This window comes from Acanthopagrus latus, chromosome 17 (assembly GCF_904848185.1).
Source record: "Acanthopagrus latus isolate v.2019 chromosome 17, fAcaLat1.1, whole genome shotgun sequence".
In the NCBI taxonomy this organism is placed as follows: Eukaryota; Metazoa; Chordata; class Actinopteri; order Spariformes; family Sparidae; genus Acanthopagrus; species Acanthopagrus latus.
This window is the reverse complement of record NC_051055.1, coordinates 4,750,999-4,777,307: the sequence shown is the minus strand read 5'-3', so window position 1 is coordinate 4,777,307 and position 26,309 is coordinate 4,750,999. Positions and strand designations below refer to the sequence as shown.

Below are 26,309 nucleotides of genomic sequence, written 5' to 3'. Positions count from 1 at the left end.
ATTAAGAGATTATTTTTTGTCAGTTCATTTGAGATCTCTGGTATTCTAGTGTAACCCATCTTATGTTGTCAAATTGAAGAATACAGAGTTATCTTTGATAGACGCACCAATACAATCACTACTCAGCTGTGTTGACCAGGAGAATGACATATTACAGATGATAAGTCGTTGGGTGAATCTCCCACTCAGCATCTGGATGATGTGGTCAACTGTTTTCAACTTAATAAATTAGGACCCTGACTCTATGCAGCCATTGTAAGATCACTGTAAGGCACAGGCTGTATGATTACCATTATTGCTCAAAATATTAGAATTAATATGCCATTAACAAAGGTTATTATACAGATTATTATTAGTCTGTCAACCAGCAGGATGACCTTATAGTCAGTACAATAATGCAGTGAAAACACTTGCTGATCAGGCAAGTGGGAATTAACTGTAATTTAAGTAAAGCATCAGCAAAGCCAGAAAGCACTCAGTGATGGAACTGTAAAATGTCAAGAAACAACAAATAATGACTTATGGTCAAACATTTATTTTCTTAGCTAAAGACAAAGACATGACAGCAACAAAACATACTGGACTATGGCAACAAGACATTACATAAAGAGGTTCATGGGTTAGACCAGCTGTAAATGGAGCTGTGTTCATCAACAGAATAGAATGTGAATGAAGGAACCTCAAAACAGACTGCGCTTGCATCATTCAATGCTGAGAGTACTGAGAGTAACTGAAAAGAAATCAGAACTTCTAAGTTTGGACCTTATTCTCACCTACAGTTGTTGGACCTGTAAACAATCAACCATATTATTAAACCCTTACAAAGTTTGGTATATGTGTCAAGGCTGCAGGGGAAGGAGGAGACATTGCATCTATTCTCTAGTTGGCCTGCCTCTATCTTCTCATCTCATATGGGCCATGTCTGTAGGGCACATTAATGGAACCTTAATCAGTTGCTTTACCATCACATCCTGATCTCTGGGGTAAAATCAGAAATGCTGTAGAGGTGAAGATAGCCCTTGTTATTGTATCTTGACTTCAGCTGCTAATGAGCCTGCTCAAGATTTTCCACTTCAAAACCTGCCCTTTAAGACCTCTAACTCCAGCTTTGTTTATCTTGGCATACATATTTGTGACACGTTAGATAATCTTTATACAAAAATCTGTTTTTTTTACTTACAAAAATTACACAAGACTTTGAATGATAGTGCTTTCTTAATCTGTCCGTTGCGGCTAAAATACACATTATTAAGATTCATATTTTCCCTTATTTTTTCATATTTGCCAGCCAATATTTTTCTCTCTCTCCTTTTCCAAAAGGTGGATTTTCTTGTCTTGGCTTTGTATGGGATGAAAAAATCCCTAGGAGGGGATGTCAGATTTTCCAGAGACTTAAGACACTGGGTGGGGTGGTGCTTCCAAAAGTTCTGTTTTATTATGGGCAGCAAATGTAAGACACTTAAAAAACTTTGGCTCCAATATAAGGATACTAAAGCTCCCCTAATTTGTTTAGTTACTGAAGCCGACTCTGCTTCTCTGGTCAATTTGAAAGCCTTATTACATTAACCTCTTCTTTCTTCTACACCTATTTACACGAAAAATGTGATTGTTGCCCCCGGTCTTCAAATATGGGTTCAATTTAAACGCCATTTTGGAACAGACACTTTCCATTAGGGCACCACCAGCAACAAATCATGCATTTCCCCAGTCTTTGCACAACAGTATTTGTTTTGCCTTAGCCAGGAATAAAAATGTAGGACCTATATGTAGATAATTTTTTTGCACGCTTCAACAATTAGTTAAAAAGGACTCACTTGCCAAAGGACATTTTTACAGATGTATTGAGTTTGCAACTTTGCTCTTAATTCATTAGTTTTTTCCTAGTTTTTCCATCCCTTCCAACTAATATAGATGATCTCTGCCTCCCTCCAACATACCTCCTACATAAGTAATGTAGCCTAATGTCCGCCCAATATTAGAAGCATGGGAGCAACGTCGTGACATAACTTCAATTTCAGCTGACGCAAGACAATCAACAATCAACCTAAGCTATATACTCTCGATTTTGCTCAGTATCTGCATAGATGCAGAATCTTCAACGTCCAGATCACACTGCATCTTATGATTAAGAAATTTCCACTGCAGTGGACATAGATTCCACACTCCCAGTTTACACTCCCATATCTGTTAGCATAAGAGTGCCATTTTACTTTTATTTTTTAACATAATTTGATAATTATTTGGATAATACCATAAATTGCTGTAACTTTGCAGCATTTACTTTTCATATCATCCCATGCCTAATCATGAAAACATAGCGTGGATCGTACTGTATCATGGAATCTGTGATTCCCACCCCTAGCTCTGACGCACATACGACCCAGGTCCAACATAGCCCTCTGCCCATGCTGCTTGAAAAATCCTAAAGGAAAAAACTGCTGTTGGTAGCCAGTTGACTAATAATAATCTTGGGAAAAACCTGATTTACTTCCTTTTTAAAAAGTAGGTGCAACACACAGTACACTGTACTGTTTCAAGCTATTTTTAATGAGAACTTTGCAGCACAGCAAGTGCTCAGGAAGAGGCACAAACAGAAAGGGCAGAGAAAGCACTGGTCAATGTCAATTATTATCCCTAAGAGGGAGAATGAGCTGGCACAGGCAGCCACAGTTTCATACCATCACAGGACTGGAGGCGGGGGTCACAGGGGCAGCAGGCTCAAGTATACTGAGCTTCATACCATACTGGACAGAGCTAACACACATCCAGAGAGAAGTGGGCTGGGGTCAGAGACCTAGGTTAAATAGACAGAAACTATAAAAGCATGTTTTGTTTACCTAACTTGCCTGAGCTAATGTGTAAGCAGCCATTTTGGTAAGTGGTCAGGGCTCTGTGAATGCTGAGGAGATGAGATCATTTGTTGCATCACAAAAAGATATGAAAATACATAGTTATAAAAGCATGTTTTTAGGTCTTTCACAATACGTACATAATTTACTGTGTATCTTATTGACCTAAATCAATTTTTGCTGACTTCAATATTACCTGTTATGAGTACATGCAATTTTGTTTACATAAGAATGCTGTCGACACCATAGCGAACATGATGCCAGAATAACAAGTACGGTTTTCCATTCCATTATAAGAGTTGGGTGGATTGCTGAGGGTTTATTCACTTAACATAGTTATTGCTTTGGCTGTGTGTTTTAAGTTCATGTATGCTTTATTAATTTAGGATATTTCAGTTTTTTTCATATTACAATTCCAACGTGTTGACATGATGTCTCTCCATACAAAGGGTTGGGGTAGCTCAACAGAAGACCGTTCTGATCCACATTCCAAATCAAGTGGGTGGCAGTGATGCACCTGAAAGCTGTTTTTCTATCTGTATTTCAAGCACAAATACAGAAGCAAAGGAAAACCTTTAGCATAATGAACCTTTTGTTGCCTTGGTCATTCTGAAGAGCGGACCCAAAACCAAGCTATGTACTGAACTGTGTCTTCTGTGTACCATTATACCCCTGAAAAAACACACCATAAGGGGAACACAACAACAAAACCTGTCTGTAGCAAGGAGGCATGTAAGTCAGAGTGAAGACGTGTGACAGCCTGGCCCACACTGAGACCATCACACGACTGGTGTTTAGAGAGCTTGTAATTTAAGCAAAGGTTTGGTTTCAATTAGCATTTGATGTTTAAATGCCAATTTAGCAAAATGAAAGATATGAAAAACCTGGACAGCAATTAGTACTGAGAGAAGTTGAAACATGTGCCCTATGAGAGAAGAACCTTCTTCAAATTCCTACCTAACCAAACACAGGTTAGGCAGAGTTGGAGCAGTGTCCTGAGTCACAGTATTTTTGCCTTGCTAATACCATCATTTTTCAATCCTGACACTATAATATGTTCAATTAATTTCAAATTTTCTTTATTTTCATCAATATGATTGTTTTTTTCTTTTGTGCTGTGCCTCAACATCTTAAAATTTTGTGCTGAGTTCTTTCAGTCTTGTTTGCTTTCGTTTCTTTTCAAGGGCACAAAAAAAGATATAATTTTCCCCCTAATAACTTCTTTTAGGGTGGCCCATATTATAGCTGAGTCTACCTCTCCTGTATCATTGTCTTCAAGACATGCTTTTTATTTAATTTCGTATTTGAGTTTTGAAATGTGGGTTATTTAGAATATATGTTTAGTCTCCACAGTGTTCTTCCTGGATAATTGTTAATATGAACAGTGGAGGAGAGAGAGGCATGGTCTGACAAATCAATATAACCAGTATCACAGCTATGCATTCTATGACGGTCAGTCTCTCTTAAAAACAAAAAAATATAAAATATAAAATAATCCATTCTTGTGTATATGTTGTGACGGGGAAAGTAAAAGTTATTATCACGGTCTGATAGGTGAAGGTCTCCCCAGAGATCTTTTATACCCAACTCTGTCATTAGGAGGTTAATTATTTTTTGTAGGATTGTATCAGTTGAAGTTTTTGATGAGTTGTGGGTTGAGGCAAATGTTTCAATCTCCACCATATATCACAGTTCCCGTGGCCCTATCATTAAATCAAACAACCTTCTATAAAAAGTAAAGCTGCTTCCAGGGGTGGAATAAATATTACAGATTGTTGTAGTAACATTACCATTTCTTGCAGAAACTATTATATATCTCGCTTTCTTGTCTGTTATCTCTGAAATTTGTTCGAATAATATTTTCTGCGAGATTGAGATAGCTCCGCCTCTCCTTTGACCTGATTTATAAGATGAATAATATACCCTTTAACTATATAAATATGAGTATGAATGAAACATACTTATATATAAAATGAGCTGACAGTCTTTTGGATGAGTAGCAGGATTTAATACAAGCAAAACCAAGCAAAGCTTATCTGCTTAAGCCAGACTGCTGAGCTCTTGGGACAGAGTGGTGGAGGACCTCAGCACCTTAACTAGAACCCCTCGTTCAACCATGTCCCTTTGGAGCCTCTGAAGCATCCTGGAATACCACTGGAGTGCTGTCTTTGTGAAAGATGCGCATCCTTGCTGGATACGGCATCTGAAACTTGCTTTGTTTTTCTCTCAGCTCTTTCTTTTTTGGCTTTGGCGCATTCACTGCGTTTCACCTCAACCCTCCTGGTCTATTAGCTTAGCTTCAAGGTTACCTTTGCAATGTATTAGCTAATGTATTAAATAATGTATTCGCGTTGATGCTACTTCTGAAGTTCACTTAACATTTAATGCTTTGCAAGCAGGTGCCGGGTCCATCATTGCCATGTGGGTAAGGATCAGGAGAGCTGCTTCGGCTGTCTTGACTCATTTAAGGTGTATTTTCTATCATATTCGTTGTTGTGCTATTTCTGGTGGTAACCCCTTTCTCCATATTTAAACGGCATTCACCCATTTTTAAGAAATATGCAAGAAATAAGTCACTGGAAACCCCGTCCTTCCATTTCTTAATGATAGATTTAACTGAACTCCACAGGAAGTTCACTGACTTTGAAATGTTTTTGTATTCATCCACACTTTTCAACAACCTTTTCACAGAGTTGCTTGGAGTGTTCTTTAGTCTTCGTGGTGGAATTGTAGCCAGGAATACTGATTAAACAGTGACTGGACATTCAGACACAGATGTTACAATCATTTGAAATACATTAACTCCCATTTGTGAGACTGCTAGCACCAGGTCTGGTCCTCTTATACTTTTACATCATATAGTTATAATGTATTATATTTAAATTCATTTACATTATTTTGTGTTTTTCATTTATTTATTCATTTTCTACTATGATTCCATAAATATAAGCAATAAAAGGGGAAAAGATGGGGGTGAATATTTTTTATAGACACCGTACATATTAACATTTCCAAGTGTACACTATATTTTGAACATTTTGCCTCTGATAGCCGTTGAAAGTCCGACCCAAACAGCTGATCTGTGGCGTAATACAGTACAGTGATGATCCTAAGAGGGAAAGAGGAGGGAAACACATTAGCCTCCCAGAAGTACTTACTTTGCTGACTGGTTAGCCAAGAGACCCGCCACAATACAGTGAAAAAGCCTCTCCCATGGACAAGAGACACTATCAAATATACATTAAGGTAATTGAGTCTTTTGGAGCTAGTCAAGTCCTAAGACATAAATTTGAGGGGGGAGAGAAGAAGACAATTTTGAGCAGCTGAAAGTTCTGCATTGTACTGAATCGCAACTTTTTTTGCAACCTTTGACAACTTCAAGGGACTTCCAGTTTTGGTGTGGATGTACAGAGAACGCAAACAAAATTGTGCAACTTTACTTTTTAAGAATATTACTAACATTTGTGGCCACTGTGCAGAACTGAATTCTGAATCTGACTGAGTCATGGACAAGCAGATTTGCACAATTGCTATGCCTTAATAACAGCAAAGTTCACAGGGTTGGTTTGAGCTATTTTTTAGCAGTACTGGTTGGTCAGTCAGAAGCACTAACAGCCTTACAACAACACTGCCTCAGTCCATTGCAGTCATGATGATTATTTAATGAGGAGTTGCTTTGCTTCTCCAACCATCTGCAAATCTGAGTGCCTTAGGAGCAGATCGTAGGAGATGAGACAGACCAGCGCTGCAAACTATTATCTACAGCACACAAAGGACACTGCAAAGCACAGACTATTTACACAGCCTCTGGAAAAATAATACAAGCCTGCTGACCACACCATGTGCATAGAACACAGACAGTGCACCACCTCACCTTGACAAAGAAAACAGTATTGAGCAATACTTATATAATACTTAATACATTTAAGGCAAATGGACAATGACACAAGCATGTCCATATGCAAGTGATGCTATGGAGCAGTGCTAAGAAAAGGTGCTGAAAGAACAAATTTAGCAAAGCACCTGACAGACTAACATGTCAACTCTACCCTGCATAACAATTTTCAGGTTGGTAACAGCTCGTATGTCAACATCACTCACTTATTAAACAAGATGGCACAGTAAACTGGATTTGTTGGTGTCCAGTTGCTGGGCCAACAGCCATGTTTAATTTTTAAAGTTAATATAATTATAATATAATTATACATCTTGCACAATCCTTTTTACATTTATCTTTTGATGAAAATCTGAGATTTTTTCACTTTCACTCTCAAAGTAAATTTTCCCCTTGGTATCAAAAATCAAATATCTATCCATCCATCCATCCATCCATCCATCCATCCATCCAGGTTCTCAATGCAAGACCTAATGTTACAAGAATTGTTGAGTGGTACTGGTCCATCTATCCCCTCACAAACATACATTGCTGGAAGGAACTTGCAAATATTTTGTGATGGTTAAACCAAGAGGGCACTGAAAATCCATATTGACATTGGCAGTATCTGACTGGTGGGTTGATGCCCTTCTAGACCCTGTCCAGCTCTCTTCATGTTGCAGCTAATCTCCTGGTTTCTCCTCCATGCACTTGAGACTGTGCTAGGAGACACAGCAAACCTTCTTGTGACTGCATGTATGGCTGTGATATCCTGGAGGAGCAAATGCAGAATCTTTTCAGCTGTTCCTGCACCTCACAAGTCCAGTGCCATACTCCTCATATGACTTTATTTATTGTTAACATCCAGGACCTTTATAACACATCTGTCAGCAAAGGCACTAGTTTGTTCTGAAAACTATTACTTGCTCTGTTTCACAAGGTCATAAAGATTTGCTTCGCTTTGAGAACAGTTAATGGAGAAGCAGCTATTTCCTTAATATCTTTGATGGCAGCAGGATCAGACAAACACACCTCCAGCCACTGAGACGATTCCCAGAGAGACACAAAGTGAAGTCAATTAGCTGCTGACACGGGAAAATATAACAGGACAGGAATAGAGCAGGAAGCTCAAAGAGATGAGGTTGGTAGGATGAATGGAAAACAAGTTCACTGACATTCAGCGGTGTGTGTGTGTGTGTGTGTGTGTGTGTGTGTGTGTGTGTGTCTCAAGTTGGAGCTCCTTACACTGATTCACTTGCCTCTAGTTACAGAGCTTAAGTCAACAAACGACTGGCTGTGTAGAGAGTAGGCACAGTATGTTTAGGTGTAGAGAATATATCCTGAGGGGACATCTCAGATAACATAAAGAGGAAATAAAATACAAACAAACAAAATACTCCCTCTACACCCTTATACCCCCTTTTTGCCTCCCCTTGTGCTTCTTACTGTTCCTACTTAAATACTGCCCGAGACATTTCACTGACATTTTCACTGTGCCATTTTAATCAAGGCAGCAACATCACAGTGCAAATAGTCACTAGTTTACACTGGTGCAGGGCCATTTCACCCTCCTATTTGAATGATAGCTTTGAATGACTCATCCCCATCCGGAATGTTGTGCAATGAAACATCAGAATTGGTTTTATGTAATCTGTGTAAAGGGGATATTCCACATGTAGATGGTGGGAAGGATTTCCTGGTGAAAAACTAATTACTGAGACACAATAGAGCTTCCAAGCTCAAAAGTGTTTTTACTGTTCATTCAATTCAAGATTCAACGTGTTTACTCTCCTTTGCTGTCCACAGAATGCCAACTATGTAACAAAGAAATATATATACACAACAAAAACATACAAAATAAAGCAATTTTAAAAAGGCAGCAAGTGAAAAATAAATAAAAAAGCATCCGCAACAATAATAATAAAACAACGCACATGTGAGCTGTGAAATTATGCATGTGCAAGATGAAAATGTAAACAGTCGGATTGTGTATGTGTAATTTGAAAATGGAAACAGTCGTGACAGTGAATTGAGATAGACGTGATTGTAACTCCTATCTGCTCTTCAGGGGTCTGATGTCAGTGGGGAAAAAAAGAGTTCTTTACTCTGGTGGTCTTGGATTTAACACTTCTGTACCTCCAGTCTGAGGGTAGAAGTGTCAACAGTCCATGCTGAGGGTGGGTGGGGTCCTTCTGGATGGACGCAGCTCTCCTGTGGATTCTGCGGTGGTAGATGCTCTGCAGAGGGCAGTGGAGTCCTGGTGATGTTCTCAGTAGTCTCTACCACTCTCGGCAGGAGTTTGTGGTCCATGGCAGTATTGCTGCCATACCACAGTGATACATTTGGTCAAGATGCTTTCAACAATGCAGCTGTAGAAGTTGCTGAGGATCTTACATGCCAAACTTCCTCAGCCTCCTCAGAAAATACAGCTGCTGTTGGGCCCTCTTAACAAGCTGTGTGGTGCTGAGTGACCAAGTGAGGTCCTCACTGATGCCCAGATATTTAAAGCTGCTCACCCTCTCTACTTCAAGCTCCCAGATGTAAAGTGGCCCATGAGGTCTCTTCTTCTTCTTCTTCATGTCCACTATCACCACCTTCGTCTTGTCCGCGTTGAGGTCGAGGTTGTTACCCTGACACCATGACACCAGACTGGCCACCGCTCTCCTCTAGGCCGCTTCGTCCCCGCCAGTGATGTATCCTATCACTGTGGTGTCTTCCGCAAACTTTAGGATGATGCCCTCTTGCTGCACACTTCTTCCTGTCCCACCACCTTAAGAATGTGTCTTGCAGAAACTTGCAGAAGGTTTGGGAGTTGATTTACAGTTCATCTTTAACTCAATAAGGTTCATCTAGCTCATCCTTAATGATAGCAGCCCTTACCAGGACCACCACCTTGCTGCCGCCTGACTTGAAGTGTTGCCCTGTGTCCATTAGTGATCCAGCCACAAACCTTAACATCTGGTCCATCAAGAGATGCCCTCATTAAATCTGTCCATAAAACCATTGAAAAATCTGTCTTTTGTGACCGATATTCACCCCTCAGTAGTGTTTCTCTTTCAAGAGTGCTGCATCTGTCTGAAAGACAGTTCACAATTTGACTTTTCAGTGTCAGTTAATTCTCTTTTTTGGCCAGCGCACTTTGCAAACTGACAAAAAGAAAACTGATTGTGTGTGACACGTCAGTTGCTACTTCAACCATGTGGAAACACTGTATGTTTCACACTGTACATTCCATAACTGTGGTTATATCATGTTACATGCCTGTTAACATGCTTGTAAACATGAACGTGTCAAGTTCACTGCATCTTTTCATACTGTTTTTATCACAGGGGAAAATTATATGCCATATCAGTATCATACAGCCCTAAAAATACCAGGATTCTCAAAAAGACCAGACAATTGAATTCAGACAGGGGGGTAAATAATATCCTGATCGCTAGCACTGTTTAGAAAGGAGCTGTGCATGGACGGAAGCCATGAACGCAAGCCATGAACGCAAATGTAGCACGGGAATTTCAAAATAAACATGCATCCCAGCAATGGTGGTGATATGAATCGATGTTTTCACTTTGCATCACTGATACTGGATTGTTGATCACTGTTACATCCCCACCGCCCAGGTATACTGACAGCTACCCAAGTATTTGGTGATCCATTAAAAGTTACTTATACTTTTATTTATTTAAATCGATCATAGAGAATGATGCCAGCCGCAATTAATTAACTAGGTGCAGTCCTCTGTTTTCCCTCCCATCTACTTTCAATCACATATGCTCTGTTAAGAAAGATGTTCTCTGGTGTTACATCCTTCTTTTAAAACTCACTAATTGTGATGCGACCTCTCCTATTAAAGTAGGCCTGCTCATGTTGTTGTTTTGTGCAAACTTGTAAGTGCACCTGGTTATTGTGATGTGTTCAGTGCATGTAGCTTTTGATAGGTCATATAACTAACACCAAGATACGTCCATACGCTGCTAACCTGCTATAATGACAACGGAACCATGGATGAAAAAATCCTAAACACGAGTTGTGCATTTTGGTTGACTTTATTAGACTTATTGCTGATGGATAAGGCTGATAACATTGCTGATAAAGAGAAAACAGAATGGGGAGAGAAACAGAGGAGAGAAAAACATATATAACAGAAACAGAAATGCTAGGGTGTATAAAGTTCGACAGTTACAGCAACACTATATCATGTTGGCAAACTATTACAGTGATTCTGAAGAAAGATGAAAGTTATTTTTTGAATCTAATTCTCAAGTAGTTAAATTCCCCAAATAAGGAGTCATAAACAAGTACAACCTTTTTGTTGACCCTATGTCAAAGTTGAGAAAAGTTGACTAATCTCTATGCTAAATTAAAGCTTGCAATGATAAATAAGAGTGCATTAAATTAAAAGAAAAAATCAGAAATAACTTCAAATTTCACTCATCACTTCTGACTGACAGTCACACTGGAACTATGATTCTTTTCATAATGGGAATAGGGCAGCACATTCCAAAACTGAATGGGCAGTTAAGTCTTGTTTATTTATTCATAACCCCGCAAACGTTTTACATATAATAACATGTTGTGTATCTATGACATGCTCAGCATCATACCTGTGAGATGTTAAAGACAGAGAGCACAAGTAGAAGTAGAGCAATGATGTAGCAATGATATCATAGCAGTGATCATATTAATGCGGTAATGCAGCAACAGGCCCTGCCTTTGACAACAACCAAAAAAATCAGAAAAATGCCATCTATTTGGAAATAAATAATATATGTGCACCAAGTGTGGTGTAAAGTCCAAACTGTGCAAGGTTGCAGCCACCCTGGGGGGGTGTGCTGTGCATCAGCGTGCTGGGGTGTTAGCCAGGCAGTCTATCTGGCCCATCATCTCCATGCCTGTTAGTGACAGCCAGTAGGCCAATACATTTGCACTACTGTCAACTGAATTCATTTGTGTTTGGCAAAGTCACTGCCACTAAGCAATCAGGTTTTCAGGTGGACCAACTCTGTCTGTCGACAGAGCTGGCCAGAGGCAAAACCTGTCAAGAACCCTGTGACTGAGAAGAGTGCACATCTGAAGGTACCTGATGAGTGGGACTTTAGTTGCTCTCACAATTCATTGGCAAATATTCTAACATACATGCCTTGCAATGTAATGCTACAAAGCAATCTACGCTCCTCCATCATTTGACCTCAGCAGCAGTGAAAGTTGAGTTAACTGGGCAGAAACAAGTGAGAAAGAATCAGATCTGAAGAGGCAGAGAAAATTAAGCCAACCGGTCTGAATGTAGGATCTTCTTTCCTATTCTGTTTCAAATGGCACTTTCCATTTCTCCTCCCAGGGATGACTTCCTTCTCATTTTGAACCCTCAAAGCACATTTTTCCTCGTAAGAAAATACAGAGGAAGAACTCAATAACATCTCAGCAACATGGCCGTGGTACTTGATCATTACCGAACACAAAACCACGGATCAAGGAAGTGATTACAATTTATGCTGAGGGGACATGAGTGTCTGCACCAATATTCATTACAATCATTTACTGAGATATTACAATAGGACCAACAGACAGACAAACATATCAATCCTATTCCAAGTGTCACAAGCATGGCAAACGATCACTGCTTGGGGTGGGAAGAACCCGAACCATTGAGAACTAGTTCCAAATTGTCCAATCTGAGTCATTTACCACTGAGCTGATCATCTGATGCTGTCATGGTTTTTTGACTGACTTAACTGCACAACTGAGTAGCATGTCCACTACCAATGCAGCTATCTGGGTAAATATATTGTCTATCAGCGATGGGCTCAACACATTGCCGGTTGCTTTGTTGGAGCTGATACTTAAGTCTATTTCTGACATCAAATTTAGCTAAATTAATGGTGCACATATTTTAAAATTTCTCTAAATAAATAATTACCTGGATGTACCAAAAATAGGAAGGGGAAAAATCTGGGATTTCCTTACAGTGATTAGAAAGGAGTTGAGGAGGAGCAGAACGGACCAGTGCAAAGACATGCCGGCAGACCACCTTACGCGTTACTGGAGCAAACTGACGGACAGTGCCATTCCACCACTTGCACTGAAGAAGTGGGAATAAGTTAAATCTGTATGATAGTCCAAAAATTGTTAAAAATATGGATACAAGATGCACAATCCATTTTTTTATAGGTGCAAATCGACTTCATCTGTGCGCACTGAGGAGCACAGGGGTGTTGTACCACTTGTCTGGTGAGAGAAGAAAAACACTGTAGCCTACAAGATTAAGCACTCAGTCTGTCAGTGTATGAACGACGGTGACTAAACCAAACTGTCACATAAACCTACAAGTTTATATTCAAGCAGTCTTGTCAAAATAGCCTACAAGTCAAAAAGATCAGGGAGATTTATTAAAAAGTGTGACCTTAAACTCTGGGCTGTAATGTCTGAGTGAAATTATCTTCTCACATTAAAGACAGTGGATGTCACAGGGTAAATCAAAGGCAAATTCAATCAAACAAAATAATTATTTGGTCCACAGAATCACACAGCAATCACATAAGGTAATGATGATAATATAAAAATGCAAAAATATCAGAAAACATTGACTGTTATTGATTGACATATTGCTCAACTACGCGTCATGCGTCTGTGACACACTGAAATCCAAAAGGAGGCAGCGAACTCACTATCTATGGATTAAGAGTATGCATCACATTTTATCCCTGATATTACTACATCGTGAACAACAAATACTGACATAATAAGGAAAGGAAAACTCACTATCAAGAGATTCTCTGATGCTTTGCCATTCAGGAGGCTGTGTTAAACAAATATTTAGTTCATTCAAATGTTGGAGACAAATGTATCAGGTAAGGCCCTATCACATCATCCTGATACAGAATTTAATCAGACTAATCAGAGTTTGCTGTTCTATAAAATAATTTAACCAGTCATCTTTTTTTAAGTTATGCACCACACTAAACTTCTTTATCATCTTATATCGGTATATTTTACCTGCAGGCTCAGACTCACGTTTTAAGGTCTTTCTCCATCATCTGTGTAGTTGAGTCACAAAATCTTAATGCACCACCGAGCTCATGACAGTGTTGTCAGAGCAGGGCCAGCAATGCCTATTTTGGTGCCTTAAGCCTTAAAATGCAAATGTATTAACAAATGCAGCTACTGATTTAAAAATATATACATGTGGTTCCTTTATATCAAATTCTCATTGAGATGTTAGTTTTTTTTTTTACTATTATTGGGATTTCATTCGTATTTTTAGTGGTTTAATTTCAGATAGACTTTGTAACATACATGAATATAACCATGATAATATTATTTAACAAAAGTTTAACACTACAATTTGTCAAAAATCACAGATTTTATTGGGGACCCACTTCAGTTCCCTACAACCAACTTAAATGACCACCTGTGGATCCCAGGGACTCACTATATCAAAAAACCTATCAATATCCCTGTCAGTGCCATTCAGGCTTTTTGTTATGATCATGTAACCTTAAATGAAAACAAATGCTGTACAAATACAGTCTCATTCCATTGTTTTTAGATGACAGACTGTTGCTACAGCTACCTTCCAGGCTACAGCAAACTTGACAAAGACAGATCAGGATTCAATAAGGGAACTGATAAAGAAGTGGACCCATAAATACAACAGATAATGGGTATTGGCACCTAAGCAGCAGCAGAAGATATGAGCTGTTGTTTTCTGACATATAATAATGGCTGCATTTGCTTTGGCATGACAATGTTTTTTTTGAGATGCTCAAAATACTTGACATCTGTATTCAAAATATTAAAACTGATAAGCTTAAAATGATGCTATGATGTGGATGAAAATGTAAATGCTCAATAAGAAATCTGAAACCAATATCAATATCAATCGATAAAAAAAAAAAAAAAAACTACAAACATTGAGATTATTTCTGACAGAACTTGTGATTGCAATTTGATTCACAATTAAATTAAATATATAAACTATTAAATGATGATGTGACATTAGATGGGGTTGGCACCAATCAAACCGGTTTTTCTTACATCTAGAGAACAAGATTTGTGGGCCTAGAAATCTCTGCAGAACTACAAGCAAAAGTATTAAGGTTCAACATTCAGTCCTAGATTACCTCAGTTACTGAAGTTGTGAAGCATGTTTTGATTAGATCTCCTCTATTGGAGTGATGTATTGGTTTGATGACTGCATTGATATCAACCATGTAATCTACCTAAGAGACTTAAAGACCTAAAGACGTAGTGACACTAATTGCACTCAAAATGTCTTTGAGCCATTAACTCATAGACCTGGAGCTCTGAGCACAAGATGATCAGTGAATCAGAAGCATTCTGCATGTCAGACATTTGTCTCAGGGAGATAGAGCCTTTAGTACAACAGACAGAGACATAAGTACTTATGTAGTCATTTTTCTGTGCTTTCTGATGCAGCTCCATGCATGTATAACACAGCCCAATCTTAAAACATCAAATAACCATCAACAACGTGTCTGTCTAATGCCAGTCCCGACCTCTCTGCTGTCAGATCTAATAGCACCATCTAGCATATCATAAAGAAATGGATTATTAACTCGCCACATCAAAAGGACACATCGGCGAGCATGTGTGAGGGAGAAAGAGAGAACATAGTGGAGAGGTGATTTGACTGTTCCACAATCCTTAAGATTAGCTATAGAATGACAGCAAACTTGAAAACAGGTCATGGGGATGTTCATGGATGAAATGTGATCAAACAGTGGCCAGAGAAGGCTGTAAAGCACGCTGCTTTTATTCTCTTGAAAGCTTGACAATCGTGATGCTTGTTCAGTTTAACCTTTAAAAATCAGACTCTTTCCACACATCAGGTTCAAACTCCAAACTGATTTACATTTACAACAGTAGGGCAAAGAGTAGCTACTTCCCTTTCATGAACACACAAAGTAAACACACACAACTTTTTGATATTCAAATCAATTCATTGAATTCAATTCATTTGTGATACCATGTAGAAATTACAGACCAACTTGTGATTTTTGGGACTAATGACAACATAGGTATTAAGTAATGAATAAATAATAATCAAGTGTGGTTATAAAATATGTACTGGAGACAGGACATTTTACAATTTAAGAATAAAATGCATTGTCTAAAATAGATTTGTGCCAATTCAGATACCAGCATTGGAAATCCACCGATACTGCCAAAAATGCAGGTATCGGAATCAGCGAGTATGTGAGTCTATATACCTTTCAGATACCACATCATTTAGAAATAGGACCATGCTATTCCCCAGCTAGCTCAATTAGCACTGGAAATCAATTATTTTTGGCTTCTTTAGAAGCCAATACAGGAAGTTGCGCAGTGCTGCCTCTTGTAACAACTGTTTTTAGAGCGGCAAAGAAGTAGTTAAAACCGCAGCATGTTCAGTATGCAAGGCCGTAATTTCAAGGGGTGGCATGAATGTTGCTAACTTCAACATCAGCAACCTTATAAAGCATTGAAAGCTGCAGTCTGGAGTGTTGAGAAAAAAAAGTAGACTTGGTCAGAATATTAGTATGATCCAGCTCCCAGGTCCCTCCTTCTTCCTCTCTGCTGCCTGCAGTCCTGCCTTCAAAGCTCCTCCCCTCAGAGGAGCCTGCTGTGCATGAGCAGGCTTGTAACCCTGGTAACAGAGGACGCCAGATAACAACATAAGCCCCAATTGGTTTCCTTCTGACCAACACAACTAAATTAAAATGAGACGTGCCTCATGCCGAGTCACCGTAGATATCCCAAGTAACAAACAATATTCCTCACATCACCGTAGATGGAGTTACCAGCTAATCAATACCTGGTGCAACATTTTGCTATGCTGCCTTTCTGAAGCATGAGTAACGTTATTTCTCTAAACTAACTCAACCACATCAGAGTGTACCGAACACAAACTAACATTATAACTGCCCGGTTACTTGAAAGTCACTTTTGTTAACCAGTGGTCATAAAGTCAGAGCTAAATATCGGAGTTAGCATACAAGCTAACAAGCTAGAATTACCAGCAAGCTACTTCGCTCGACTGCAATACCATAAGGCAAAATGCGCTATTGCGAGTATAACTGTAACCGCCGCCATCTTAGCCTTGTGGTCAAAACATAGAATGAAACATATGTCAAGTAGGGGTCCTTACTTGTCCAGCAGATCGTATCAGAGTTCTTTATTGTCATTGTCACAGGTGTTACAACAAAACTGGTTGAGCAATTTATCCTCTGTGTTTATGTAAAAAGGTCTAAAAAAGAGGAAGAAAAAAAAAAGAAACAAATATCCACACATATGTAACCTTCATCCATATAAACACACACACTCACGCACCTACACAGTCTATTGCACATGTTCTCATGACCCACACTGATGATTGTGGTTGCTTAGCAGAGGGGGCTGGGGGAGTTAAGTGCTCCAAAGTCTGATTGCCGCTAACTCTGTGTCACTCTTGAGTCCTTACAAATTCTGCAGCTCCTTCTACCTCTGTTAAAAGGGATATTCCAGTGTAAATTTAATCCATGGTCTAACACACCATGACACCGAGTAAGACCCCCCCTCAAATGATCAAGTTTGTAGACCGCTAGCTTAAGCAGTTTTAGCAACCTCAGAAATGACCGCACGATAACAATACATTGCAGTATATACCTCCACCAAGAAACTGCCATCAAAAAGCCACAAATAATGCTCAGAACTGCATCAAACTTCAGCAACAGTAAAAATCAACAGCACATAGATCAAGGCATCAAACCTCAGCTGGCTTAGCCGGATTACTATAAAGTGAACAGAACTCACCACTCTCCTGCCACAGCTTCCTGTTGTGGGGAAGCCCTGCGAGTCGATTACTGAGTGCAATAGAGTTTCGCAGCTCAAGGATAAAAATGTATGATTATTACTCCATGGAAATGCAATAAAAGTTCATGTATGCCTTACCTACCAGTTTATAACAGTTATTATCAAGAGCGGACAGGGAAACGAACGGAATTGAGCATTTCTAACTGCACTTGGTAATCGACTCGCAGGGACTTCACAGCAGGTTTCAGTGCTCAAAGAATGTAATATTCGGTGCCACTTTGAGACTCATCATGGCGAAAAATACAACAGATTGCAAGGACAACTGAGATTGTAAAGACACATTTGTTCTTACCCCTAGCCGAGATATCAGTGATTTAGCAGTGAAAGCTAGCTACCTTAATGCTAGCAAACTAGCATTGGCATCAAAGCCATCGAGCTCTTGACATGGAAATAAAAATGGATCACGTCATGGAAATGGCTGTCCAACCTTAATTTCATCCCAGCCAGAGGTCTGAATCACCCTCGGTTTGCCAGCTTTCTCGGTGATAAAGACATTACCGGTGGAATGCCATACCACACCGAAGCAAGGCAGTTAAGCTGACATGCGGTGCTGAAGGGTTTCTTTGATCTACGAGAGGAAATTGGAAAGTTCATGGAGAAAAAAGGCAAACCAGTGGTGGAATTTCAATCCACAGAATGGCTGCAGGATCTAGCATTTATGGTGGATATTACAGAGCATTGAATAATCTGAACAAAATGCTGCAAGGCCATAAAAAAGTTGTCACACAGTGTTATGACAGCACACGTAGGTTCGAGTTGAAGCTGACTTTGTGGGAGACACAACTGTCAAGTGGTGACCCTGCTCATTTTCCCTGTCTAAAAGATGTGCATGTGACCAGAGTTAATGCTGACATGAAATGGTATAAAGACAAGATTAGAGGACTGCTGGGGGAGGTTGAGCGACGGTTTCAGATCTCCGGTCAACTTGAGACAGATCTCACAGTTTTTTGCTCACCATTCACAGTCAAGGCTTCTGATCTGCCCGTCAATATCCAATAATTGACCTGCAGTGTGATTCAGGTTTGAAGGACAAATTTGCCTCTGTAGGCTTGGACATGTTTTCTAAGTATCTCTTGCCAGGGTACCCACAATTGATAGCCCTTGCTGCAAAAGCTTTGTGCATGTTTGGGACTACCTACCTCTGTGAACAAGTTTTCTCTATGATGAGCAGCAATAAAACAAAGCTGCGCTCAAAGCTTACACACCGGCACTTAAATGTCATCCTGAAATCAGCTGCTACTCAGGAGTTGATGCCTGATATTGATGCACTTGTGAAGGCTAAAAGATGCCAAGTTTCCGGAGCATATTAAACGGCGAGAAACCCTACTTAATGTAAAATGCTGCTTCAGACACTTCTGCACCCTGAAGAATAGTTCTGTGAAAATGAATACTTACTGGGGAAATATTTAAAGACACTGAATACTGGGCAATATAATGTCAGTCAGCAGCTTCATTACAAAAGTTTTATGTATAAATCGTATTAATTTACAAGGCAGAGGGGATAACTTAATAGTTCCCACTTTAGTTCCCACTTTAGTTGATATAGTGTGTTGCGTCAGTGTCAGGATTACAATACAGATGAGGAAATGAAAACAATTTGAAATAATTTCTAGATCTTGACAAGTTGTCTATATTGTTCAGATCCAGATACCTGTGACTAAATGTTTTGTGCCTTTGTAAATACACTGTGAACTGTAAGTTGTAATGCACATGTCAGTGTTAAACTGATGCATGATATTGTTAAATTGCACTTATTTTTCTTAAGAAATTTCAGGTTGTTAATGATGTTTGCGTAAAAACATATTCAGAATGTACTTTTACTTTTCTGCACTAAAACAAAGGGGAAAATTTGAAGTTGTCATTATCTATAGGTTATTATGTTACTAAAATGAGCTCGACACCCTTGCATTAGATGATATACATCAAATATAACATGACCTTTAACATATTGCATCATTTGATTTTTTTTTCCTACAGAGAAAACACCGAGACACACAATCTCACATTGTCTCCTCAAACATCTAGTTTGTATACAAATGTCAGTCTGATAGTAAAAGGAGAATAATAGAACAATGAAGCAGCGTATGTATAAATTTCACTCCATGTCATGCCATATTAGGTGTTCAGACGGCGACGCACAGATACTAAAGCCTTCTCCCTCTGCCAAAGCCTCAAGCCTCCTTTTTTCCCAGAAGACAGACATGAAGCTGGCAGTTTAATCTACACTGCTGGTCTCAGAATAATCATTAAATGCTTTTAGTGATGCAATGCAGTCTTGGGCCAGGCAACAGTCCCTTGGAGTACAAATAAAAGGCTTGGACAATTTCTGGCACAAGCAAGCTGGTATTGGGCTGCAGAAGGGAGCATCCTTTCGGTTAGGAAAAGTGCTGGCCTCTTTAATCTGAGGTGCTTCACAACTTCTGAGGTAAAGTTTGAAAATCAATTTACTGGAAGGGAACACAAACATGTATAAGTGCAAAAATCTGACAATCACACCTTGTCTTGCAGTAAAGTCTGCCAACATCACTGTGCATCTGTCAGCTGATTCCTGGCTGCATTAATATATGAGACAGTGAAAGGAGGAAGGATGCACGCTGCCAAAGTATTCCCAGTGAAGTCTGATGGAAGTACTCCTATTGCATGAGCTAAATGACACTTTCAATGCCACTACTGTCATAAATACAAGTCCCAGTTTGTCAGAATTTGTTAGATATAATGTAGGTAGCCAACTACAAACAGAACTCTGTTATGTTGTGAAACATATCTTAAAAGTATGTAATGCCATCATCCTACCCTCTCACTGAAGTCAAATAGTGCAGAAACAAGTGAAACAAGGGCAGAGTCACTTCTCACCCTATTACAAGACACTGTACAATCAAAATGATTTAAGCTGTTAGTTTCAGGTTAAAAACAACTTTGCTTTGAAGGGGAAACTTTGTAGTTTTGAAGAATAAATTCAGCCTCAGAATTTTAATATTACTAATATTATTGAAGTAATAAGATAAACTCGGAAATGTTTATTTTTTTAACATAAGTAATAAACAAGCTGTTCTCAGTGGAAAATAAGGTCCCCAGAACTCTGTTTGAGGCTAGAAAGGTGGCAGGGTCCACCACATATAAACAAAGTAAAAACAGTATGAAACTGTGTTGTCCTTTAAGGTCAGTTCGCTTCTTCATTTTATTCAGTCATGATGTATCTATTTTAGTTTGTTTAGGCATAACATTCAATCAATGACGGTCTTTCTTTTCTGATTAAAATGTCCTATCCAAAACTACAAGGTGAACCTTTAAAGAGAATAGTATGAAAACATCATGCCAAAGCTGGCGTGAATAACTACTGCATTCAACGTGATCAGTTTGAAGTCAAACTCAGGACATGCTCCTATTGAAAAATGTGGGCACATGGTTGGCGCACAGACTATATTAGATCTTGAACCACCGACAGTGCTGTTGCAATGCAGCAAAAGCACCAGAGCTGACCAGAGGTGATCAGTGGCTAAACAGTGGACAGAGCTGTGTCAGGAGGACTTCAGCCAGTCAGCTTCTTTCCGGGTTCAACTCGCGTCAGATGAAGCTGTCAGCATTGTCCTCGTTTACTATGGCGCCCCCTCCTCCTCCTCCTCCTCCTCCTCCTCGGGCTTTTTACAATGTTTTACATAGTAACGAACTTCAATAGAGACGCCTGCTTCCCTCGGCAACAAAAAGGGGAGCCGTAATCAAGCGATGTGAGCTATTTTTAATCAGCATAATGGTCAGGGAATATGCAGGGAAAACGCCTAGACGTGTATTTGGACATGTGCGTCGAATGACTGGTGCTCAACTACTAATCACAATAAGTAGATATAAGCTCTGTCACCAGTGGTCCTATGTATCCCGCTAATGTTAGCAGATACATGCGGGTGTTGGATTATTGGTCGCATAACCAAAAAGGACATCGCAATGTGAAGTGAGTCTTGTGATAAGACACGCTACAAACCGTTCAGCTGACACGCTTTATAAGTAACTTCCTCACGGTGTATTTGTAGCAGTCTACACCTTGACAAACAGACTAATCACTGAGGTGTGAGGGGAGGCGAACTCACCAGGGGTCAAACTCGTGAATGATGCTCTCGAAGCGAATGACAGCGAAGAGCCTGGAGCTGAAACCGGCCAGCCAGGCCAGGAACAGGACGGTGAAAGACAGCAGGGACTGCCACCCGGCTGGCTGCGACAGGCCGCCGGATAGACCTCCTCCTCCTCCTCCTCCTGACCCGGCGGTGCTGCCCCTCTCTCCGACCGCCGTGCTGCTGCGCCCGTTCCCCGAGTACGACGCTCCGGAGTTGAGTGAGGATTTGTGTTTGTTGTCGGAAACCGGGTGATGCTCCGCCATATTCTACGTCAGTCCTGTCGTGGCAAGCAAGCGATGCGAGCTATCCTTTATGACACAGGAAAGAAAAGCCCCCCCTCCTTCTTCCTTTTCGCTGCCACGCTCCACTTCCGAAACTACTTGCACCACCTTGCCTACGCGGCCCCGCTCCCCCCCGAACACTGGCTGTGAACCGAAACTTTCTAACCTTGCTTCCCACCAACCGCAACGCGAGCTAAGTAGTCCCAGGGAGTCACATAGCAGCACGGTTTTGCAGCATACTCGAAGTGACACATGCGGCTAGAGCAGTTCCTCCTTCCTTCCTTGGAGCTGGATGGCGGGGCGGGAGCTGTTGGCGGAGCAGGAAGAGCTGTCAGCCTCTCACAGTGAGACAGGTACAGCCAAGAGGGACGCAGCTCCGGCAGAAACCCAATCCCACGATAGAGCGCGCTCGACGGACAACCGAAGCGGCCAATTACAATAGAGCACCCCGTTGAAGACGCTCCTGCGCGAGGGAGAGAAGTGAGCGACGGCGGGTGACAGACAGCGGGAGGAGCGCTGGAGTCGCACGAGCCAATGAAATAAATGAATTTCACAAGAGCCACACTGAGCACAGTGGTGTTAGTATAGTTAGAGTATGGTTCCTCATTCACGCAGGGATTAATTCCTCAGTGAGATATTTGTTGAAATTTGTAACAAGTTAGACAACAACCAGGTTTGATAGGCCACCACATTGTAATAGGCCACCATTAGAAACTTTCTGAGTCAGTGCAAATGTAATTTTTATTATCCATTCTTAGAACCTGGCAACCCAAAAATTCAGACAATTGTTGATATGTCAGTATAAGTAGCCAATGAATAGCCTAACCAATTCAGTAGACATCATAAAGCCATTGTTTTTTGTTTGTTTCTTTGTTTTATGGTGACATATCAAACAGCCTTACCCAATATGTATGTTTGTGTGTTGCTCAATATTAAATCCATTTACTAAATCCATCTACTCTGGTTCAGTCTTTTATTGTGTATCACTGAAAGCAGTGTGCCTTGGCGGAGCGATGAACCAACAAATCTATAATTCTTTATTTCCCTTCCAGGAAAAATCATCACAGGCCCATAAAGCAAAGCTGAATTCCTCAAGCGTTTTGGGGATTCTGAGATCATTATATTTATGTGTCTTGGATACAAGTAGAGGAATAGAGAGGTTCTGTTAAAACCCATTCTCACATTAAAAATAAATAAATAAATAAAAAAAAACAAGGAAAGGGATAGTCCTGAGCTGAAAGAAGTGAGCTGCTTGGGAAGTTTCTCCAGAGCTTGATAATTCATCACATATCTACTGGAGCAAAATGAAGACTGGACAAAAAGAAACCTTTGGAGATTGTAAATCAGATTCACCTTAGTTATCATTCTGCTAGCTTTTCCTGATATATTCTTTCAAAGTCTTTCCTGAGCACAGCAAGATGAGTGAGCAAATAGTGTTACTGGATTACTTATTACAAAAGGCCAGACACCTGTCTTTTTTTTTTTTCAATCGGCTATTTACTAGTTGTAAATTCTCACAGGAACACAACATTTTCTGCCAAAGTTATAATGGTTTATGTAATAAGTTTTCATGTTCTCGTGTCAGTGTCTGTGATTTTCATGCCAGTTTGAAATTGGCGGTATTAATTTGGAAGAAGGTGCTGTAACACATTTCTAAGCACCAATAAGTATTTTGCAAATGTTTTAATTAAAATTTGGCGACAGTGACAAGTTTGGTTGGCAGTAAAGCAGATTAACTGAGCTTTAAACATTTAATAATATTAAATATTTGAATATTTTAGCTGTTGCTTTCTCCAGACCAGACTTTATGTTAAGCAATGAAAACGTTATAGAAACAACTAAAACAACAACAAAAAACACATGAAATAGCTGCACACAGCTCAGATTAATCCAAGTGAGAAGCCCAGAGGTCATTTTGATTTTAAAAAAGAGTGTAAATAACGCTTATTTAAATCAATCCGAGGATTGGATCGAGGAAGTAACACAATAGATTCTCCACATTTACTTATAATGTGCTGCATGTGAAAATAAAACAAAAGGTAGATTGAATTAATTTTTCATATCAGGTCGAAGAATCTCCTAATTCCGGAGAATGAGCCTTAAACTCCAGCATAACAGTTTAATCATTTACATTTTATTACCAAACCCATTGAAACTGGTCTGATAGCTCTTGCTGTTGGTTTGTTTAAGAATTTTATTTTATTTCTTTTTTATCTTCCCTGTGGTTTTAATGCAATTTCTGCTTATCTGCTCTCCAGACTGCAGTTCAATGTCTTACTACTGGACTTTAAACTAACAGTCATATTTCAGTCCATCTCACCTTGCAGGCTCACTTCAAGTAGCATCCACATGAAAACATAACATGCTATGAAAGCATCCCATGAATCACCATTGAACTAATCCTAAATTACATGTTTTAACAGTGTCAGAGTTATTAATGAAGTAGTAGGGAGTGGCCTTTACAGCTAATGAGGCAAATTCATTAATTTGTCACATCTCTGCACAGCTCACTGAGAAGCTGCAGAATCAGCAACTATCTGGTTCACAGGAAACACTTTGTGGTGAGCTGTGTTCCTAGTAGCAGATTTGTAAACCGTGAATACCTTCACTTTAGTGAAAGTGTGATAACGCTTTCACGGTTTCGGTTGTGTGAGGCGGTCACATCCTGAAGCGATGCAGAAGTTCTAAAACAGTCAATCAGTTTTAACCTCTACATGATCCTTTTTTTGCATTTAAATTTTTTGATGTCCTTTTTTTTTTTTTTTTTTTTTTTTTTTGTTTCCTTAGGGGCAACAATGTTCCATATGGATAGGTTATAAACAGAACTACAGAGAAACTCTTTCAAATTTTACTGCTACCTATCTAGGCCAGGACTCTCTCTATCATTCTTGTGGCTCTGCTTCTTTAAAAATGTACTTCTTACTTTAACTTATGCTCATTGGATTAATCAGAAACATATCCTGAAATGTTACAACATTAAATTTAAATATAAAATATATGGGATCCTGTAGGGAAGGCAGAGGGCAGTGACATGCAGCACAATGTTGACATGCTTATCCAGAGTCCACAATTTTGCATGCACCTGCCTCCTCACTCTGTAAGGCAGTGCCGTTATCAGCCACCTGATGACAACCTAAATCTGTTTTTTCTCTTTTCAGAATGGTCAAATCATACATGGAAAGACTGTATCTGTATCACCTGTATCTTATTTTTTAGCAATATGTCTTTGAGACAGTCTTTTGGGAAAAATAGTGCCTTGAATATGCACAAGGTACAGCAGCTAAATTGAGAGATTCTTTATTTCAAATAATCTCAGGCCATTTTAACACCCTGTCAGAAATCATGATGAAAGGGGCAAAGTAGCATATCATAAAGGCTCTACACATGTATATGGAGACTAAGGCCAGAGACTGTTGTTTGTATATCCGGACCATGAGGGGAAACTGGTCTCTGCAAACAGCTGATGTGTTGAAAATGCACAGGCTGTTTTAACCATAACAGGCCTCACATCGAGGCGTTAAGCCTTCTGATCTGTTCATCCTCTGGATTTGTACTGACATGATGCCTACATTTTGTTGCTCTTCTCCGTGAACATTTATTGTCCCTCCCAAATACAGCAGTCTGACAAGATGCAAAGGTTCACTGTGACATAAACAGACACAAAAAAGAGAGAGATTTCTGGGATGGGTCACTTTGCTCAAATTTTGAGAGAACATTCTGTGTTGAGGCATTGCCATTTAGCAGGTAATGCAGAGACAATTATGTTAAAGACAAATTCATTCATGTGAATACATATGGGTTCAATGAACAGCCTAGATCTGCCTATATACAGACTATTAGATTGTGCAGGGGAGGTGAAAGCCACATTTTATGAACCAGAGCTACAGCTAGTGATTTTTGTTAAAAGCAAAGCTTTTAAAATAGAAGAAATAGTGTCCAGAAACAAAAAAAAGGTCATAAAAACATGGCCCTTGCTCAATGGCTGGGATGGCCTGAGAAATTTAACCCGTGGCTCCCTGAAAACGATATTAACGATGTGTGATAAAAGGAGTGTCCTTACCGCCTGCAGGAACACCTTTGAAAAGACCTCCTTCCAGACGTAGGCGTAGCCAAACTGTATCTAAAAACATAAAACAGTTGCTAAAAAGCACAAAGCCATCAAAAAAATCAGCCACCAAGACTTGCAGAGCTCTGATCAGACGCTCCGGGGCTTTGTCTAAAGACAGAATTCTAGGAAGAGGATCATGACTCTCATTTGAACTAGTCTGAGGAATGTGTGTGGACCAAGTTGGATCTGTTTGCCGTTCCTTACACTCAGACATCCACTGAGAAATCTACTTTGTAATCT

General features: G+C 39.7%; 1 protein-coding gene and 1 long non-coding RNA gene across 2 annotated transcripts in view; both read right to left on the bottom strand.

The window, feature by feature from the left end:
• Window positions 1-22,909, bottom strand: part of LOC119006118 (dolichyl-diphosphooligosaccharide--protein glycosyltransferase subunit STT3B-like) — a 51,733-nt gene extending 28,824 nt beyond the window's left edge. The window contains exon 1 of the mRNA XM_037074497.1: window positions 21,657-22,909. Coding sequence (XP_036930392.1) covers window positions 21,657-21,943 — 287 coding nt within the window. The 5' untranslated portion in view covers window positions 21,944-22,909. The remainder of the gene's footprint in view (window positions 1-21,656) is intronic.
• Window positions 15,481-17,002, bottom strand: LOC119006135. Its single transcript, XR_005070685.1, has 2 exons — window positions 16,871-17,002; window positions 15,481-16,369 (listed from the first exon to the last, which is right to left on the bottom strand). It is a non-coding gene; the product is annotated as an uncharacterized LOC119006135 (long non-coding RNA).
• Window positions 22,910-26,309: the final 3,400 nt, after the last annotated feature.